The 21,172-nt window shown below is 41.7% G+C and overlaps 1 protein-coding gene across 4 annotated transcripts in view; it reads left to right on the forward strand.

The window, feature by feature from the left end:
• The first annotated feature begins 1,152 nt into the window (after positions 1 to 1,152).
• The window catches only part of alg6 (ALG6 alpha-1,3-glucosyltransferase), a 53,328-nt gene continuing 33,308 nt past the window's right edge, over positions 1,153 to 21,172 (forward strand). For 3 of the 4 annotated variants that reach the window (XM_078218402.1, XM_078218404.1, XM_078218403.1), the window contains exons 1-8: positions 1,153 to 1,329; positions 2,608 to 2,692; positions 3,275 to 3,364; positions 4,025 to 4,113; positions 8,215 to 8,294; positions 14,780 to 14,844; positions 15,819 to 16,004; positions 19,829 to 19,964. In XM_078218402.1, coding sequence (XP_078074528.1) covers positions 1,248 to 1,329; positions 2,608 to 2,692; positions 3,275 to 3,364; positions 4,025 to 4,113; positions 8,215 to 8,294; positions 14,780 to 14,844; positions 15,819 to 16,004; positions 19,829 to 19,964 — 813 coding nt within the window. In that variant the 5' untranslated portion in view covers positions 1,153 to 1,247. The remainder of the gene's footprint in view (positions 1,330 to 2,607; positions 2,693 to 3,274; positions 3,365 to 4,024; positions 4,114 to 8,214; positions 8,295 to 14,779; positions 14,845 to 15,818; positions 16,005 to 19,828; positions 19,965 to 21,172) is intronic. The other variant, XR_013498533.1, reaches the window with a different exon arrangement.

The following is a 21,172-nucleotide window of genomic DNA, read 5'->3' on the forward strand; positions in this document are numbered from 1 at the left end:
AATTATTATTTCAATTGTTTTAATAATTCACACAACCCAATGCGTTGCTGCTTTTGTGCTTCTGACCAATTCTTTACACGAGGAATGATCATAAACGCAAAAAGCGAAAAGTAATAAGCCGCCTCAGCCTCATCAGAATGAGCAAAAACGAATCCAATTAAATCGTTTTACTTTTGTATTACAGCAAAGGAATCCAATTAAATGCCATTCTCAAACCTTGTCAATATTCAGTTCAACTTAAATATATTGGAGGTTATGTATGAGATATCTAATTAAATAAAACTAATTGCCTCAACTGGTTCCATTATAACGTATGATGACAAATGAGGCTGAAATAATATTAATTTTGGCAGCAATACAAGGAAGGGAGTATAGCAGAAAGTTTGAAAATTGATGCTGTTCGTCCAGGTTCACCAAAACACAAGTTATTTTTGTCATTCGCTTGACAGCATGGGGATATGAATTTGTACAAGCATAAACAAATGAATCCTGGTCATTTCATGACCTGTCCGGTCTAAATCTTTCCTGACCTACAATGCGGCTTGTCTTATAATGTCTGAGAGAAATTGACATAAGTCCACACTTTAGGTGGATTTACCCACCTCCCTACACACAAAACTTTCCATTAAAGAAGTTTCATTTCTAACATTTCCCTGTCTTTCTGTTCCCTTTCAGTACTTTGTCTCCTTTAGCATGTCTGTACGCGCCAAGGACAACATAGAATTCGGATACTACCCAAATTGGAATTGAAATGTTAATATAAATAACTTTTTATTTACCCAAATGAATGCAGCCAGGAATGCTGTCTCTTAATTAAAGCAAGCAATTTGAAAACAAACTAGAACAATGTATTCATAAACTACGGTAGGTTATTGTAATGGCAGCTGATCCAACTTCTTCTGAAATGGATTTACTGCAATTTTAATTTATGTAAATAGAGTTTTATGAAATGTATATACTGCAGGGAATTAAAGTGATGTTATTGTGTAGTTTTTAAAGTGATGCATCTGATCAGTGTCTCCCCGAAACTTAAGTCCAGGAAACTTCAGACAGCAAACTCTCCATTGACAATGGCACCAACTCTTGAGTTGGCCAAGGAGCTCTTACGTCATCAGGCAGCGCCGGCCCAATGGCGTGGGACATGGAGCGCGCACGCGCGGGGGATCCAGGAAGTGTCGGGCCAGGCAGGGAGCCTGAGAAGGAGAAGCGGGCCGTTCTGAGGAGCAGGAGCCGTAGATCAGTGCGGGATGGAGCGATGGAGTACCATCGCCATAATACTCGCAGTCAGCCTCACGGTGCGCTGGACAGTATCTCTGAATTCTTACTCAGGTCAGTCAGTGAGCTGCAGATCACCCCGCCTCTTATTATTCAGCTCCACACCACAATGAAAACACAGACACCCCTGGGTCCAAGCTGAACGTGTCAACTGTTGTCTGTAAACCGCAATGGTTGCTAACAGCTTTTGCATTTGATAAGACCATTGCGAGTGGCAATATCGAGCCGTTTTTAGTTTGTGGACTTGTTAAAGGGGTGGATAGGCTTCTTCGAACAATGTGGTTGGCAAGCTATGGTTTTCTTTGCAAGCCTACAATATTGTGATGTGGAATGAGAAATTCTGCTCCAATTGCTTTTCAGTGGCTTATCAACTTGCAAAAAATAATGCACCTTGTTTTCTAAACATATTCTTCAAACTGGGAAATAGTTGTTGCCCTTTCTTTTTCTAACAGATTCCTGAACCACTGGAAGCTGCCCCAGCTCGATCATTTTTATGCTTCCTTTTAGTTATTCACATTATCTTTGATTTCTATCCTTAAGCCACCTTTTGACTCCTAGTAATGTCATAACTGCAACTTTATCATCATCTGTTCTCGACTGGAAGTCACTTCTATTTTATTTCCTTTGTGTTTTTTAAAACACTGACCATCTGTAACAATGAGTAGTTCTGAGGAAGAGGTGAAATAGTTATTGTTGTTTTGCCATTGATGCTGTCTAACTGCTGAGTATTTTCAAACTTTTCAATTTTATGTTTTGCGATTGCCAGCATCTACAATGTTTTATTTTTTGTCACTTTATTTCACATTCCTGATTTTCCACTTTTTTCACACAATTTTGGAATGTAGTTCCACGAATGGCAGCAGTTCATCACATCCTTCCTTTCATGACCATTCTCAATGTGTGAGCCTAGGCCATATCCTTAGTCAACTCCAAACCACCCTTTCAAAATTCTAGTTGGGTTTTGATCCTTCATTGCAAAACTCTTGCAATTCAAGAGCATATTGTTGTTGACTTGGCAGAATAAGCTTGTCAAGAGATGAGAATGTGTTTTACAGATAAACTCAGACATTTTAGCAAGGTGGCCATACACTAATCAAGAGTCTAGAAGCCAGGAGCCTGCTTTCCAGTGTCTTGGTGCATTGATACTCTGACTAATTGTTGCATTGCTGCAGTAGCTGAAATTGGCTAATTTCCCTCAGTGGAAATGTCAGAGGACATGTCAGTCACTTTCCGCATGAAACATTGCGCTTAGAAAGATGAACTTGCCAACCTTTTTGTGAAAGTAGCACCCTTTAATGTTATCTGTTTTACAGTTTTTAACTATGTCTGCAGGTGCTGGGAAACCTCCTATGTTTGGGGATTATGAGGCTCAGCGACATTGGCAGGAGATTACCATCAATCTACCCATCCATCAATGGTTTGTAATCTCATTATTCAATTAATGTAATGTTTATGGAGGTTCTTGGAGACGTCTTGCTATGGAATTTGTTTAGATTATTTGCGATTCAATTTCTTCCTTCCGCCAACATCTCCACTCCTACCCTTTCTTACTGTAAACTGCATTAATGTTGGCCCTGACAAACCTCCAGTCTTTCAATCAGGCATTCGTTTTTTGGATGTAAGCCTCGACAGGAAATGCTGGGGAGCATTTAAATCCTTGAAAGGGTTGGGCATCATAGTCGAGTACTGTCCTGCTCCCACCTGACATTTACACTTTTCAACAGAAGTCATTGGGTATCATTCATGAGTGTGATCCCTGACTTTCTTCCCTCGTTGCTAGTTCATGGCACTGAGGCTAATTGTAGCATCTTATTGCTGTCATCTTGAGATTGGCTAACTCGGCAGAGATCTTGGGATTGGATTTGGGATGATGTTGATTCTGTATCGGGTGGTACAATTAGCTACGTATAGAGCAATAGAGAGTATGTTGTCAAAATATGTAGTATTTCTGAATGCATTCTCTTTATGGTTAACATATAATTGATTTATTTTACTTCAGGTACTTCAATACAAGCAGCAATAATCTGAAGTACTGGGGTCTTGATTATCCACCGCTCACTGCTTACCACAGTCTGGTTTGTGCATATGTGTAAGTTTAAACTGTAGATAAGACAATCTTTTTTAGAATTAGTGTTCAGAAATCTCTAATATGAAATGTAATTAGTTAAGATTGCAGCTCCTGATCAGTGCCCACCTTCTTCCTCCCCCTCCCCTTACAGCAGGAAAGTGGATTTTGGGTGAGATCAGGATCGCTCTTGGCTTTGATGCTGTTTGTGCTCATACTTACTGTTTCGGTTTGAAGAATAGCCATTGGTGGTATTGGAATTACGCTCCAACATAAATTACACATTGTGAATGTAAGTTTTAGATGTTGCAATGGTGCATTTGTCCATGGGCTTGACAGGTTGTTCAGCCCACTTACGCCAGCTGCCACAATGTTGCAGTTTGAGACTTGGAAAGAAAGCAGTTGTGTGAGCTGCTCTGATTGATGAGGACAGGATGAAGCTCAAGTTGCACTCTACATTGTCAAGCAGCCTGTTGACATTCAGAGTTCAGGCTTCCCTATGTGGAATACATACTTGGGTGAGGTGTGGAAGGCAGTAATTTCCTTTGGGGAGGACAGGGAATTAGATGGAGAAAAATAAATTGTACTATCTGTCATTGGGTATCTTTTATTGATTATGTGTACATTTTACATAAAGTGAATGCATTTTTATTCTAGAGGTAAATCTTTTTTTTTAAAACACAGAGCTAAATCGATAAATCCTGAGTGGATTGCCCTTCATACATCTCGTGGCTTTGAAAGCCTTGGGCACAAGCTATTCATGCGAGCAACAGGTAATTAAGAATTTTAGAAACTGCAAAGTTTAAAAAGAAATCTGAAAGGAAAATGAACTGCAGGTTGATGATTATGGTTGTCAGCAGCTGGTCAAACCAGGTCCAGGGTTCCTCAGTCCAACCATATCCAGCTGTTTCATCAGTGACCTTCCTCCATCATAATATCAGGGGTGTTTTACAGATGGCTCATGTTCAGCTCCATTCCCAAGCACATTGATCATGAAGTAATAAAATCCTAACTAGGGCTGGATAATTGCCTGGTACAGATCACCTTGAACAAAATTAGATCAGCAAACTCCCCCTGATCTTCAACCATTGTTGAGTCTTCCCCTTTCAACTTTGGGTGGCCATTCAGCAGATACTTAACTAGACCAGCCATGTCAATACCAAAGCTGCAAGAGCAGTGAAGAGAGTGGATGTTTTGGCAAATGGTTCAATTTTTGACCCCTGAAAACCTTTCCATCTTCCAAAATACATTGGATTTTCTGTTACTTCTGCTGCTTAAATCTTTTGTCCTTCCCCATTTTAGGAAACTGAGGTGGCAAGACAAAATATTCTCTTCATTGCTAGTGATTAAAGAGCATGACTTGTAATTGAAGTGGGCACCTTGGGCAGATAATCCTGAAGTGACATACACAAGATGTTTGCCATGGCACAGTTTTGAAGAATTTATCGGAACTGTGCAAACTGGGAGTGGATAAAATCACTTGGACAACTCAGTTGGTTTGATCATAGCATTCCACAGTGCAGAGGCCATTCGGCCCATCGAGAGTGCACCAGCCACAATCCCACCCAGGGCCTATCCCCATGACCCCATGCATTTACCCTAGCTAGTCCCCCTCACACTAAGGGGCAATTTAGCATGGTCAATCCACCTAAGCAGCACATCTTTGGACTGTGGGAGGAAACCAGAGCACCCAGGGGAAACCCACGCAGACACGTGGAGAACGTGCAAACTCCACATAGATAGTGACCCAAGCTGGGAATTGAACCCGGGTCTCTGGCGCTGTGAGGCAGCAATGCTAACCACTGTGCCACCGTGCTGCCCCATTGAAGTAGATCATCCAAGTAGAGCGAATGGTGTTAGAGAAACAAATATTGCGGTGCACTTGGACATAGATTAAGGCAAAGTGGAAGAGCAAAAAAACTTTTATATTTTGTTATGAATAATTTTAAAAAATAACTGTGGAAGACAAACATCTCACATATGAAAGGAGTGTAAATCAATTTAATTGTTTATAGATATGTGATGCATCCTTTAAACTGATGGTAAATAGCATACAGCCTCAACTGCTTTCTTCGAAGATTGATGAAAAATGTTAAATTTTAACTTAATCAAAGGCATAGACTGAAATTGCAAAACTTCACTGCAGCAGCAGTCTATCCAGTGATATAAACATCTATTAAGATCTGTTCAGTTGGTGACTTTGAGGATTCTGAAGGTCATTTGGGGTTATTGGACTGAATATGAGTATTAATCTACTTTACCTACTCTCATGCAAAAGCCTCCAGATCCATATGAACTAAATCTTAAATGTCAAATCATAACCGTGAGTGAAGTGATAAATTTTCCAGTCGTATTATACAATATAGTGCTACTTGTTAACTTAGAAGTTACCAACCACTGACATGAGAGAGTCTCCAGATTTCTACAATCCACTGTCATGGGAGACGGTGAACCCTTGTTGAATCACAGTGTGATAGGACCAACTGGCACATGGTCCAGCATTTGAAATCTTGCTTTGAAACAACAGACTGAATCCTTGACCCATGGTATTATTGGATGGCCATGATGTGGAGATGCCGGCGTTGGACTGGGGTAAACACAGTAAGAAGTTTAACAACACCAGGTTAAAGTCCAACAGGTTTATTTGGTAGCAAAAGCCACACAAGCTTTCGGAGCTGCAAGCCCCTTCTTCAGGTGAGTGGGAATTCTGTTCACAAACAGAGCATATAAAGACACAAACTCAATTTACATGAATAATGGTTGGAATGCGAATACTTACAACGAATCAAGTCTTTAAGAAACAAAACAACGTGAGTGGAGAGAGCATCAAGACAGGCTAAAAAGATGTGTATTGTCTCCAGACAAGACAGCCAGTGAAACTCTGTGGGGGTTACAAATAGTGTGACATGAACCCAATATCCCGGTTGAGGCCGTCCTCGTGTGTGCGGAACTTGGCTATCAGTTTCTGCTCAGCGACTCTGCGCCGTCGTGTGTCGCGAAGGCCGCCTTGGAGAACGCTTACCCGAATATCAGAGGCCGAATGCCCGTGACCGCTGAAGTGCTCCCCAACAGGAAATATTAATATCAATATCAACCGGGATATTGGGTTCATGTCACACTATTTGTAACCCCCACACAGTTTCACTGGCTGTCTTGTCTGGAGACAATACACATCTTTTTAGCCTGTCTTGATGCTCTCTCCACTCACGTTGTTTTGTTTCTTAAAGACTTGATTAGTTGTAAGTATTCGCATTCCAACCATTATTCATGTAAATTGAGTTTGTGTCTTTATATGCTCTGTTTGTGAACAGAATTCCCACTCACCTGAAGAAGGGGCTTGCAGCTCCGAAAGCTTGTGTGGCTTTTGCTACCAAATAAACCTGTTGGACTTTAACCTGGTGTTGTTAAACTTCTTACTGTTATTATTGGATGGACCATGATGACCCAGAACCTAATGCAATAGAGTGAACCTGTGGAGGGGGATCCATGGCACAACGGAGTGGAGTGGCCTGTGGTGTGGCAGAGTGGGCCTGCGAGATGGTGGGGTGGCAGAGGCCTCACAGGAAGGAAAGGGATGGGAGAGGGGGATGAGGAGGAGTGGGCGGTGGGGGTCCTGCAAATGCCAAAACTTTGAAATACGAACAGAATGTGTTGGGAACTCTTTAAAGAATACACCTTAAAGCACCAATAGGAAATTAATTTTTAATTTTTTGTCCCACCAGCCATCTCTGTGACCTCTTAGTTTCAATTAGCTTTGAACTCTGGGCAATTTTTGTTAGTAGGATTCAGACTTTCAAGTCATTTCAGAATGGACTTTCACTGCTAATAATGACCTACATTCCTTTAACTTGGCCTGGATTAAAACAACAGGAAAAGTGTAATGCCCATCACTGAGGAGTGAGTGTGCAATACCCTTACCAAGATTGACATTTTTCAGATCTCCTCATTACCATCTTGGACTTTAGTACTCCAGCTTAATGTGTCACCTAATGTTTTGACATGCCAAGTACAGAGGTTCAATAGCAGGAGGCTTGGATTCCATACTCAAGGTGAGTAGGAAGAGAAGTCAGATGGAACTTTTATGGCAGGCAGGGAAATGGACTGAGCTCTTAGGGTGGCTCATTTGGGAAAGGTGGCCTGTAACTGATCCATTTAGACGAGAAACCCTGAAGCAGTTTTCCCACACAATGGTTCATGGAAATCTGGAACTCTCTCCAAATAAATGTGACTGCGGGGACAATTGAAATGAAATAAGTCAGGGATATGGAGCAATGGCAGAAAACCATTTTTGAGGTAGGAATTGACCATGGTCTAATTGAAAATAGAACAAGCTCAAGGAACTGAATGGCTTATTCCTGTTCCAATGCTCCATCCAAACCAAAGTGCCCTTGGTTGTATCCATGGTTTGTGCAGTTAGCTGATCTCAGTCAAGATGGTATTTGGAGGTAGAGATCTTGGGAGAGGGAGGAATAATCAGTTCAGGCTGTTGTTTCCTTTTCATTGATCTTGGATTTTGTTATTTATGCAAACCTCGATACACTCACCCCTCCATAGTGAGAAGTTTAGATGTTTGTTGACAGTTAACCACTTGTCCAGACTCTCATGATCAGTGGCCATTGAGTGAGGTGCCTTAATAAAACTGGCATCTGTAGCGTGGTTCCAAAGAAATGTGGGACAAGTAACTAAGGGAATCTCCTAAAGCAGGATTGATCTAAATGGGTTCAATAGTCTAATCAAGGAATTGACAAATATATTGAAACATCGGGCAGGTAGAATTGATCTCTGAGAAGAATTGCCCTTTTGGACCTTGAGGCTTTTTCTTGTTTCTAACAATTCTTCTGTTTACAATTCTCTGACATTTTGCCAATTTTTAGTGTTTGTTGCAGACCTTGCTGTATATATCCCTGCGATCCTCTGTTACATTCATCACTGTAAAGGACCAGAGAGGAAGAAGGTAGGCATTACAGTCAATATAACTACGGCGATAGCAAAACTGACAATGTCAGACTAATGTTAGCTGAGAGATTTTCAGTTATGAGCCATGTACCCAAAGCATCAACTTCGCAGAAAACTTATAATGAAGCTTAGATGTGAAAGTTGTTCCAGGTATCATCAGTCGTCCAAGTGGCAGCGATTTATCTTCTCTGCTATTTCTAGTGCTGCAGTTTGAGGAAAGAAATGTTAATTTTTGAGAAGTCTAGCTGTATCAACAGAATAACTTTGCATTTATATAGCGCCTATTAGAAACTAGATATACTGAAACAATTGACAGCCAAAGATTTCATTATTTTTCCTGAGGCAAAATTGGCAAACAATTTCCACATAGCAAGATCCCACAAACAACAATGAGCTAAATGACCAGTCAGTCTCCTTTTCATGATTCTTTGCAAGGAATAATTTGGGAAAATTCCCTTTGCTCATCTTCGAATGGTGGCGGAGAATCTATTGCGCTCATCTGAGGAGGATGTTGGGTCTTCAGTTTTAATATACCATCAAAAAAGTGGCACCTTGGAAACTGCAGCACTACCTCAGCACTACCATGCCTAGATTACGCACTGAAGTCATGGAGCGGAGTTTGTACTCTTCAGTTTCTGTCTTGGAGGTGAGAGAACTACTGCTGAGTTGAGGCTAAAATTCATTTGAAATGCTCCAATTTTCCAAGACTAGAAAGATGGTGGGAAAGGTGCTGAAAACAGCCAAGCATTCCATATCCTGACTGCTCTCCAGCGACTTTAGTTCCGGAAAGCCACATGTGTGAGCGCAGGATAAATATAGGATCGTACTGATTTTCTCCACCACCTGCCACCAGTCAAGTAGCCTATCAACAATTGTCTGGAATTGTATTCAAAGGATAGTGCAATGCTGGAGGACAGCCAATGCCTACAAGACCAGGAATTGATCCTTGGGCCTTGCTGATCTGTATGACTCAGCATCACACTGACAGTATATTTACCCACAAGGCCATCAAATGAGCTAAGTTTTTTTTAAAAAGAAGGCTTCATACATGGTCTTTGTCACGTAATAGCAAATGTTTATTACAATCGGTCAAATAAAGTTGAGGCCATTTTTATTTTAAAAAACCACTCAGATAGAAAACATGACATCAACAAGTTGGGAGATTTAATGGAGATGTTCAAATTTGAGGGATTTTGATGGGAGTGGAAAAGGAAGAAAGTTTCCATTGAGAGGGGGTTCAGTAACCAGATGGCAATTAAGATGATTGGTACAAAAGCTTGCGGGAAGTGGTGGCAAAATTCTTTGATGCAACAAGTTGTAATCTGGAATGTATTGGCTGAAAGGGAGGTGGAAGCAGATTCAATAGTAAGAGGACAAGCCATATCTCCTTCCTGCCATTAACTGCCTGTTTTAATACCAGAGCCTTCGACCCAAGTCTGTGTCATTCAGTCTCTTCTTCCACTCAATCAGGCCATTCATCAGATTGCTGCCTGCTCTTTTAATCCCTTCACTCTTCATTGATCATCTGGCACTTTAAGCCCACTTCGCTCCTACCTCTTCCTTTTATCATGCGTTATTTTCTCCTTCACCTCCCCCTTGGAAAGCTTAGCTTTATTTTATCTTCCCTAAGGGCTAGGACAATTCCAAAATCCCATTAATTTGTAGTCCTCAAATGGATCATTTTTGTTTTATTCAACGCCAACTATCTTCTCCAATCTCATTTCCGTGCGAACTACAGCACCGAGAATCTACTGGTCATTGATTAACAACTTGTGCTGCCACTACAACACATTATTTCTCTGAAGAAGAGTCATGTGAACTCAACGTTAACTCTATTTCCCTCTCCACAGATCTACTGAGTTTTTCCAGCATTTTCCATTTTTATTTCCGATTTTCAGCTTCTGCAGTATTTTGCTTTTATTATCTATCTTTAGCTTTCCTGTGACTTTTTAATACAGCTCATTTTCCTTCACTACCTCTTTTCTATGGTCTGTTTTCATGTCATTGATCTCTTCTAGTTTTATTCCTACCTTTCTGAAAGCAATTGTCCAAGATATAAGGAAAGATAGAAGTGTTGTTATCAACCTGTAAGTCGTCCAGTAACCTGTGGTGAGGAAGTGAGAGCCTGTGAGCTGTCAGCTGCCATAAGCTACTAACTGATTTGCGCACCACTCCAACATTAGCCTTTCAAAAGCAGCAGCTCTCCTTTTAATTCCCAATGGTTTTCAAGTTTCCGCACATGCGCATTAAATAAAATTCAAGACATAGCTCCATCTACTAATTGACAACACAAGTACTTATAATAATGTGATAAATTGTTAACCGTCAATCAACCTCTCTTTGCCCAGAAAGTAAACAATTAAATTGTGGAGTTTCATACCTTCAGGTTGTGAATTGTTGGAGATCCAGAAATTGTCTGATTTGACATATTTTACTTTTCCTTTCTGCCTTTATTCTGCCCCTCTTAATTCAATCTTTCTACATCCCTCTCTTTGTCTGTGCCTGAGTTGATGTTGAATTCCATCCACTCTTAACTGCCCTGCTCCTCGGTTCTTCCTTTGTTTATTTCTCAATCCCTAAATCTTATTTGGTTAATGCCAAATTGATTGTCCCATTGATCAGCAAATAAACTGTTGCCCTCACCTGTGCTGTTATTAGCTCGTGCTTCTAGTAACTTCACGGGAAATACTTTTATAGCTGATCTAATGCAGGTATAACTCCTACAAATTCTGGGCTATAAAATCTTCTCCGATAACTCTTCTTCCCATGTCCTTGTGGTCATTCCCACTGTTCCTAAATCGCCATCCCTGGAGTCCACTATTTTTTCTTAACCTATGGTGCCTTAATCACCAAACACAGGGCCACCTTCACTTGCATACCAATGACTTCCAACTCCTGTCTTGTCGGCCCTATATTCTGGAATATTATCCACCGTTGTTTTTACTTTCTACCTCTCCTCACCATTAAAAATCTTACTGCTGTCTTCAATATTTTCATGTAAATTCCCTTTTTTTTGCTTGGTGTCCACCACACTTTTTAATGTACTTTGGGTTTGCTTTAAGTTTAAAATTATTTATTAATGTCACATGTGGGCTTACATTAACACTGCAATGAAGTTACTGTGAAAACTCCGGCGCCTGTTCGGGGTACACTGAGGGAGAATTTAGCATGGCCAATGCACCTAACTAGCACATCTTTCGGATTGTGGGAGGAAACTGGAGCACCTGGACGAAACCCACGCAGACACGGGGAAAATGTGCAAACTCCACACAGACAGTGACCCAAGCCGGGAATTGAACCCAGGTCACAGGTGCTGTGAGGCAACAGTGCTAACCACTGTGCCACCCCTTTAATGTAAGGTGCTACATAAATATAAGTTGGCTGTTAATCTTTGTGGCTGAAGTGAACATAGTACAACATTTCATGCATCCGTCTCTGATTATTCCGCTTCAGTAACCTCAGGGCTACATAACTTGATCCTTAGCACCTAAATCATCACTGGTTAACTTGAGAAAAATTGATAATGTAATGAAGTTCATTGCCTAGTATAGAAGCAAAACAGGTTTCAGATTCCCAAGGCCTGGTCTGAATTGTGTTGATAAATCTCAGTATCAAGTGTTTGGTCTCGGCCCCCTGTGCTAGGCAAGGAGTGGGGGCAGTGGTGGAAATCAGTTTCCATTCCCATTCCTGATCATTACCTACCTGTGTGTATATATGTAGATCTTTCTGCATTTGCAGACATGTTTTGGGTGAAGGCAGGGTAAACTATGGTGAGTCACCTCCCTCTGAGGAAAAACAGCCTTCTGATATTAGCGTACAGGCTTTTGTGAAGAATATCTGCGTGTGTGCCATATCCAAGGACACTTATAGATGCACAATGTAGCAATTCTTCATGCCTTCAGGAGAGGAATTGTTTTGGTCGGGGTAGGAAGGAATTGATGAAGAATAAAGTTTTAGGGAGTGATCAACGGAACTTCTGCTTCCTTTGATCGAATGGCGGATTAGATTAATATGGTTTGACATTTTAGTGAAGGTGACCAAAGGCTTAGGGTTAAATTTCGGTTTCAATGAAATCCTCTGGAACGTAGCTGTGGAATAAGTGAAGTCCACGCGATCGTGCAGCAGTGGCTTGCATGACTTGAGGATAATGTTACTTGAAACTGCTCCGAGATTTTAAATTCTGTCACATTATGGAATCATCGTTAGATTTACTGATATTTTTGTATACTGAAACAACAAAACCAAATCATTAACATGCTTGAAATACTGATAAAAGTCAAGGTGAAGGCTTCCTTGATCTATGATGGGTGCTTCAAGATTACGCGCGAAATGCGTATGCCATGAAACCAGATATGTTTGGCTGGTAGACAATTTTTGAAATTGTTTCCCAAGAAGCATGCAGGAAAGCTGGTTGGGGAGGTGGCTGGAGACTACAGGGCAATCAACAGCTGAGAGGGAACAGTAATGACATTTATTCACTGTTTGTCCCATGTAATTATCAGTGTACTTCATATAAAGGTAACAGCTGCAATTGCGCATTAACTGCCCCGTGCTCTTACGTTTGCGCGATGAGTAATGTTCCTAAATTAGCACCTCCGCTACGTGACTAAAATCACACTGGAGTGCAGCGCATTGATGTCATCGGGATACAAATCCGTAGTAACTGGCTTTAAAAAACGAACGCAAATGTTTCTTTTCCATCTCGGCTGCATCTTTTCAATTCCCCACCTTCACCTGAAGACACTCATTCATAATGAGCCGTGATGCCTCAAGCAAGTGACTATTCATCTTTTGTAAATCGAGACGAGCAATATACTTGACCTTGGAGGACATCGCGGTTAAGCCTGGGGCTGCCATGGTCTCGTGTCTACTCTTGTTCACTTTCCAACAATCATTAAATATTTTTATGCAGCTGCCCTGATTGCTAAACTAATCCTGTTGAAATCTCATATCTGCACAGACCAGAAATGGTATCTGGATCTTTACAGTGAATATGCTTAAATGTTATATTGGGTGATCACCATGCAATGCTATTGTATTTTTATGGACTGTGTATGATTAACTGCAGTCTATACGATGAGATGTATTCCATATGCTATCATCTGGCAGCCTTTGTTTGAAGGTAATATTTGCTTGACCAGTTGTATTTCTTCAGCACAGGAAAGCTAATTATTAACTCGATTAAATGTTTTTACTTTCCAGTCCAATTGGTTCAGTTGATAAATGCACCATACAATTTGATAGAGAATCATAAAGACCAAAAATGATCCTAGGTTCAATCTTTTGTCTGAATTGAGGAGCTAGTATGTGGTGATTGTTCCTTTAAGGGCAACACAGCAGAAGAGGGTCACCTGGCTTGAGGGACCAATTGGCACTGAGGGTGGATAACCACACCAAGGAATGGAGTCCTATCTTGCACAAAAGGCCTCTAGAAGACATGTAGGGATTGGGGCAGCTGGTGGACTGCTCAAGGGCAGCAGGCGGGAGAGGACTTCCCTTATTAATAAATATGTTTTCCTAATGAAGCCTGTGAGCATGAAACATTACATAGTAGCAGTTCAAAGCTCCAGTTTACCTCAATGATCCTGTACAGTGAAGGTGGAAAGATTAAAAAAACAGCCAGTGTTCCAATATTAAAATTAGTGCTAGGCCAGTTGGAAGTGACATTGGAAATCGTTTTTTGACATGTGGTAGTGGATACCTGAAAAATGAAAACTCCAAAATGCAGTAAATACTGGGTCAAGTGAAGCTGACAAGACTGAAATCAATGTATTTTTATTAAGTATGGGTTTGAGGAATTTGGGAATAAAAAAGCAGGTAAATTAAGTTGAGATGAAATTATGTCAGGATAGAATTGAATGGTAGCACAAGTTTGAGGGGCTAAATGGTCTACTCTTGTTCCAGTGATTCCTTGTCAAAGAGATCCTGCTGGAATGTGTGTGCCCCTGATGTCTGGTGGGGATAGGACTGGACAGGGTTGTGATATTCTCTGTGGTCAAATAATGGGGCCACCATCTAGACTGATATGGGAAGAATGGGCACTTTGCAGTGTTATTCGAAGCCTCAGTGAGACCAGTACAAATCAACACTTTCAGGGAAAAATGGACAAATGAAAGGATATGGACTTAGAAAAAAGCATTTTGGGAAGGCCATTTTAGGTTGATAATTCATTGACTTCTGCATCTGAGTTTTGGCGTGGAACAGAAATCAGCAGAGTTCTCGCTCCTGATCAGTGGCCCCCATTGGAAAGTAGTTTTTTGGTAAGGATAGTTTGGGCTCAGTTGCGATGCCCATAAGTTGAATAAACGGTGCCTTGGGTGAGCTGTTGTAGAGTATCCAAGTCATTTCTGATCCCAGCATGAGTTTTACCATTTTCAGAAGAAGAGAGAGAAAATTGACTTGGGGAAATAATTCATTGCTTATCGGGAGACATGATTCAGTGTAACTGTATTGAAAATGTACAATTGCTTTTACTCTTTGCAGGTGTCATCTGTGCTGTGTGTATTGCTGTACCCTGGACTCATTCTTATCGACCATGGCCATTTTCAATATCCTTTGAATGTTAAGGAAACTGTTAAAACAATGCATTTAGCTCTCCCAGTGGTTCAGTGAGTGACTGCACTGTGATGTGGCACACTGGTTAGCAGTGCTGCCTCACAGCGCCAGGGACCCGGGTTTGATTCTGGCCTTGGGTGATAGTGTGGAGGTTCACCCCGTGGGTTTCCTTTGGGTGCTCCGGTTTCCTCCCAGAGTCCAAACATGTATAGTTTAGGTGGATTAGCCATGCTAAATTACCCCTCAGTGTCCAAAAGATGTGTAGATTAAATAGATTAGCCATGGTAAATGCGTGGGGTTCGGGGGTTTGGTGGGGAGGGGGGTCTAGTTTAGATATTCTTTCGGAGAGTCAATGAGCCGAATAGCCGCCTGCACTGAAGGGATTCTATGGAGACAGATGATCCTAGGTTCACTGGCAGGTCTTTATTGAGTTAACTTGATTTCAGCCACGATAACTTCCATAACCCCAGGCCAAGGGGAAGAAAAATAACTCAGCAATTTGTGCTACTGAATACTCCTCATGGACCCTGACTGGAAAATGTGTGTAAACATTGAATGAGGACAGAACTGTGCGTGGGTGCAATACTGCCCATGTTTAAATAATCTGGTATTTTCACTTGGGGACAGCAGGAAGTCCAGCACCTCAACACGAGCCAGCATCTTAAAGAGGTGACAGGGAACAAAGTAATACACCCGCAAATAAAATATCTGCCTCTCGATCATAGGCAAATGGAAGTTGTTAGTCAAACTGAATTCGAAAAGGATAAAACCACTTTATCTAATTCCATTCATGTGATAAATCCTGAAAATGTTGAAAGACTTTTTTCGTTTAAAACATATGCATAAGTGGCTTTTGCCTCATTCCTTAGTATTGGCACAAGGCAATAAAAAGGGTGGTGAGAGTATTAGTTTGTCTATGTATGCTGTCTGAATGAATATTTGTGAGCTATCCTTAACATGAAAACACATATAACTCTATCAGCTTGGGCCTTGCCGTGTGGGGGTTGCTGGGCCTACTGTTTGATCGAGTCCTCTTTGGCTCAGTGGCATTTTGCCTGGCTCTTAATTATAAGCAAATGGAACTTTACCATGCACTGCCTTTCTTCTGCTATCTCCTTGGGAACTGTTTAAAGAGAGACTTGAAAGGTGAAGGGTGAGTAACTGAAACAATGAATTAAATAGACTCATGGTCCTTGTCATGTCAAATGGATCAAGTGAGGTCTATTTTTAAGACTTGAGAATTGTTCTGGTTTGCACTGCCCTGTAAACAGCTTAAAATAAACATGCAAGCTATGTTTGAGCCTATCAGTTTAATTAAGAAGGGAACTTCTTCTTAACATTCGACTTAAAATTCTATTTTTTCCTCCACTATTTCTTCTTGCTAAGTATACTTTTTGTAGATAGCCGTTGGATGATTTTATGCTGTCGCATTGGAGTTGTACAAAGCCCAATATTCTGAATGGTGAGGACAGTACTCTGTGTAGACCAGAGTCTAAAGATCAGGATCGATCCCAGCTCTGTGTTCTGTTACCTCAGCTGGAGCAGCAATATGAATGTGGTAACTTGTCGTCTTACCTGGGGTAGGGAGGGATGAATAAATTGTCAGCTTTCTAAAGTCCAAAGATGTGCAGGTTGGGTGGATTGACCATGCTAAATTGCCCCTTAGTGTCGCAAGATATATAAATTAGGGGGATTAGCAGGGTAAATACGTGAGGTTATGGGGTCAGCCTAGGTAAGAGCCGGTGCAGACTTGATGGGTCGAAAAGTCTCCTGCACTGGAGGGATTCAATGATTCTATTTTACGTTGTTATCCATTAACTCTTACCTATGCTAGGAGAAGCATGTGTGAACTGTTATAAAGACAGAATTGGATTTGCTGTTATGACTTCCAAAGTTGAATAGCCTGCCAAACCTCCAGTCTGAAGAATCTGCCCTCTAGCATGGCTGTCAGGGCTCTTGTGGCACAGTTATAGCATCCCTGCTAGAAACTGGGTGTTTGTGTCCCATGGAAGATGTGTTCGTAATTAGGCCAAACAGGTTGATTATCAACCTGCAAATCCTTTCAGTATACCTATTGCAGGTGATAAGAGTGGGAGAGTCTTCTGGTCAGGCAGAAGCTGAAGAAGGCAACAGCAAATCACTGCAATACCTTGTCAAGAATAACCATGGACCATCACATTGAAGTGCATGGTCGTCAGTGCCTTTCTGGGACATTGTACAGCTATCAACGAGAGAGAGAGAGGGAGAAAATGACTGTGTATAGAAGACACTGCAGAGCTGTCACTGCTTGTAGGACCATATCCTGTCGTGAGACAGTGCACTGAACAAAGGTGTGGAGAAAATTAGAGGTGGATTATATTGCATTTTGTAAGAAAATAACTAAGTTGAAATGATTTAATGTGGGCAGCCAATTTGTGCACAAAAGTATCTCACAAGGTAAGTACTTGCACTGTTTTGTTGATTAAGATTGGCTGGGACACTGGGAGAGCAGTTCTGTTCTTCAGTCGTTCCTGAGCAGATGGCTGGGCCTTCATGTAAAAGAAAGCACCTCCTTCAATGCAGCGTGCTCCCAGTACTTCACTGGAGTGTCTAAAATTTGTACACAAGTCCTAAAGTGGTTTTGATTCAGGTGAGAATGTTACCATTGACTGACGAATATTTGTGGTAGTTTGTTTGCATCAGTTGAATGATCATTGGTACAATAAACCTAACATTCTATGTTCCACCTCAGCTACTTGCTGACATATTTTAGTTTTTAGCCATCTTTTTGAGTTGACGTAGATTAGTATTCCTCACACTTATTAATTCAGTGCTCATTTAGCAAGGCCAAGTACTAGAGGATTATCAAAAGATGAGATTGCCGACAGGCAAAGACCACAGACGTTGTGACTTAGCATTGCCATAGTGTGATAATAACAGTTCATAACTGTATAAAGAGTGTTGGAATATAACCTGGGGGAGGATGAAGGAGAAATTGCAGATCCTTTCAGACATTCCTTTGTAAATATTATACTATGGAACACCATGATGTATTTTGGAACCCAGGGTTGTATTTCTGTCCCTCCCATTGTGTTGCTGTTTTTGATAACACACACATTGTGGAAGCTGTCAGATTTTTTTCCTTCTAGTTTTGGGATGTGGATGTCACTGGCAAGGCCAGCATTTAAATCTCTTCCCGTCACCACCTTCTCAAACAACTGCAGTCCATGTGCTGTTAGGGAGGGAGTTCAGGATTCTGACCCAACAACACTAAAGGAATGACTATGTAGTTCTGAGTCAGGGTGGTGTGTGACTTGGAAGGGAGCTGGCAGGTTTTTAGTGTTCCCATGTGCTGCATGTGATCTTTTAGGTGGTAGAAGTCTTGGGTTTGAAAGGTGTTATCAAAGGAGGCTTGGCAAGTTGCTGCAGTGCATTTGTAGAAGTGGGAAGCCATGCTGCCCTGAAAGATTGAAATGTTGAAATCTGACCCGATGAAAACACGTTGACTCCCCTCAACCCCTCATTGCTCAAATAGCTAAACTAGTTTCCATTGTGGGATGAAACCATGCCAACTAGGGGGGAAGGGGGTGGCGGGGGAGGGTGGACATGGGTGATAGTCACTAATCTGTGCTAAATTAATTGATCTCAAACAGGGAAATGATTTTTAAGTTTATTTATTAGTGTCACAAATAGGCTTACATTAACACTGCAATGAAGTTACTGTGAAAATCCCCTATTCGCCAGACCCTGGCACCTGTTCAGCTACACTGAGGGAGAATTTTAGCATGGCCAATGCTCCTAACTAGCACGTCTTTCGGACTGTGGGAGGAAACCGGAGCACCCGGAGGAAACCCATCAGACACAGGGAGAAGGTGCAGACTCTCCACAGACAGTGACCCAAGCTGGAAATCGAACCCGGGTCCCTGGTGCTGTGAAGCAGCAGTGCTGACCATTCCATTTGATGTTTCTTAAGCTATTGAGGGGAAAAATTAGCCCGAGTTCTTTTGTTTGATTACTGCTTGATGTGTAATGCTGGAAAATCCACAAATGCATATTAATTGATGAGACTGTGATAGCCTCCATAGCTGAGTAACACACTGACGCTCAATCTTGCAGAGCAGCTGCCCAGTTGAGAATTCTGGAAGTGCATTGTGAAACCCAGAGACGCAAAAACCCAGTCTGCAGGTGCAACAGGTGATCAAGAAGGCAAATGGGATGTTGGCCTATATCGCGAGGGGGATAGAATATAAAAGCAGAGATATCTTGCTGCATCTGTGCAGGGCATTGGTGAGGCCGCAGCTGGAATACTGTGTGCAGTATTGGTCCCCTTATTTGTGGAAGGATATATTGGCCTTGGAGGGAGTGCAGAGAAGGTTCACCAGGTTGATACCAGAGATGAGGGGTGTTGATTATGAGGAGAGACTGAGCAGATTGGGTTTGTACTCATTGGAATTTAGAAGGCTGAGGGGGGATCTTATAGAGACCTATGAGATAATGAAGGGGCTGGATAGGGTAGAAGTGGAGAGATTCTTTCCACTTAGAAAGGAAGCTAGAACTAGAGGGCACAGCCTCAAAATAAAGGGGGGTCAGTTTAGGACAGAGTTGAGGAGGAACTTCTTCTCTCAGAGGGTGGTGAATCTCTGGAATTCTCTGCTCACTGAAGTAGTGGAGGCTACCTCATTGAATATGTTTAAATCACGGATAGATGGATTCCTGATCGGTAAGGGAATTAGGGGTTATAGGGATCAGGCGGGTAAGTGGAACTGATCCACTTCAGATCAGCCATGATCTTATTGAATGGCGGGGCAGGCTCGAGGGGCTAGATGGCCTACTCCTGCTCCTATTTCTTATGTTCTTATGTAAACTATCCCTGCACCCTGTTAGGTGGAGAGAAAATGTGGTGCTCGGTAGCGTTCTTTTCATTCTTTCTTTTCACTATGGATGTAAGAGGGGGAAGTGAGTCTTGCTTTTCAGGAGGACAAATCTTTTTTGTTACAGGATGAAACAGTTGATCAAAATTGCTCTCACTGTGCTGATTACATTTGCCTGTTGCTGGCTGCCCTTCCTCACCAGTCTCCAACAGTCCATGCAGGTGCTCCAAAGGCTTTTCCCCGTCGACAGAGGCTTGTTTGAGGTAGGTTTGAAAACTGAGCCTCAGGCCATGCCTGTTTACTCATGAATATCTATATATTTTATTAAACTTTGAGTTGTGGCAGCCAGTAAACAATTGGAAATATGCGCATGCTTCCTCCATGATGTCTGTGTTTCTGTGGCAGACAGGTACTGTAACACTAGAACCAGAGGGCACAACCTCAGACTAAAGGGACGATCCTTTAAAACAGAGATGAGGAGGAATTTCTTCAGCCAGAGAGTGCTGAATCTGTGGAACTCTTTGCCGCAGAAGGCTGTGGAGACCAGGGCACTGAGTGTCTTTAAGACAGAGATAGATATGTTTTTGATTAATAAGGGGATCAGGGGTTATGGGGAAAAGGCAGGAGAATGGGAATGAGAAAAATATCAGCCATGATTGAATGGCGGACCAGTCTCGATGGGCCGAGTGGTCTAATTCTGTTCCTATGTTTTATGATCTAACACCAAGTTGGCTGAAACACTGAGAACAATACATCTTAAGAATTGAGCAGTCCAGTTATCCAACTCAGACACAGAGCCCAGCTTCTTCACCCAGCATCAAGTTCATCAGGAAATCTTCTTGACATTTCACTGATAATATTAGCTCAGCATCAGTTCAGAAGTCTGCAGCGGCTGACTTATTTAGAAGTAGACGAGGACGAACTTGAGAACTCATTAGTGTAAGCACCCAACAAATTGAGTGTGACGTGTTGGCCATCTCCAATTGCTGTTTAAAAAAATATGCTGATAAGTGTAAATTACATGAGCTATAAAGTGGATATCTTGTTCAGTTTGTTTGTAGAATGCATCAAGTGTTAACCTTCTAACCTTTCCCTGTGTCCTCATCAAATTCAGGGCAGATATTCTATATGTGCCATTTAGAAGAGAAGTTGTTCTGTCGGCCTGGGGTGTGGTGCGTTTGCTGTGAAGTTATGTCCCCTCCAGTTGTGACATTGACAACTGTCTCTGCTGTTTCTATTTCCTGTCCTGAACAGAGGTATCGAATATTACGTTCTTGATACTGATATCACAACCATCCACAGATAGCCCATTTATAGAACCAATCTGCCCCAAACTTAACCCTTGAAATTGGTGGTGCATTTGCATTATAAACACCACGGTCTGATTACCACTAACGTGGCAGTACATATTAAAGACTCACACCAGACTTTTGTCTTTGGTGTTTGGTGCACTGTAAACATCTTTGCTTCA

This window comes from Mustelus asterias, chromosome 8 (assembly GCF_964213995.1).
Source record: "Mustelus asterias chromosome 8, sMusAst1.hap1.1, whole genome shotgun sequence".
Lineage (NCBI taxonomy): Eukaryota > Metazoa > Chordata > Chondrichthyes > Carcharhiniformes > Triakidae > Mustelus > Mustelus asterias.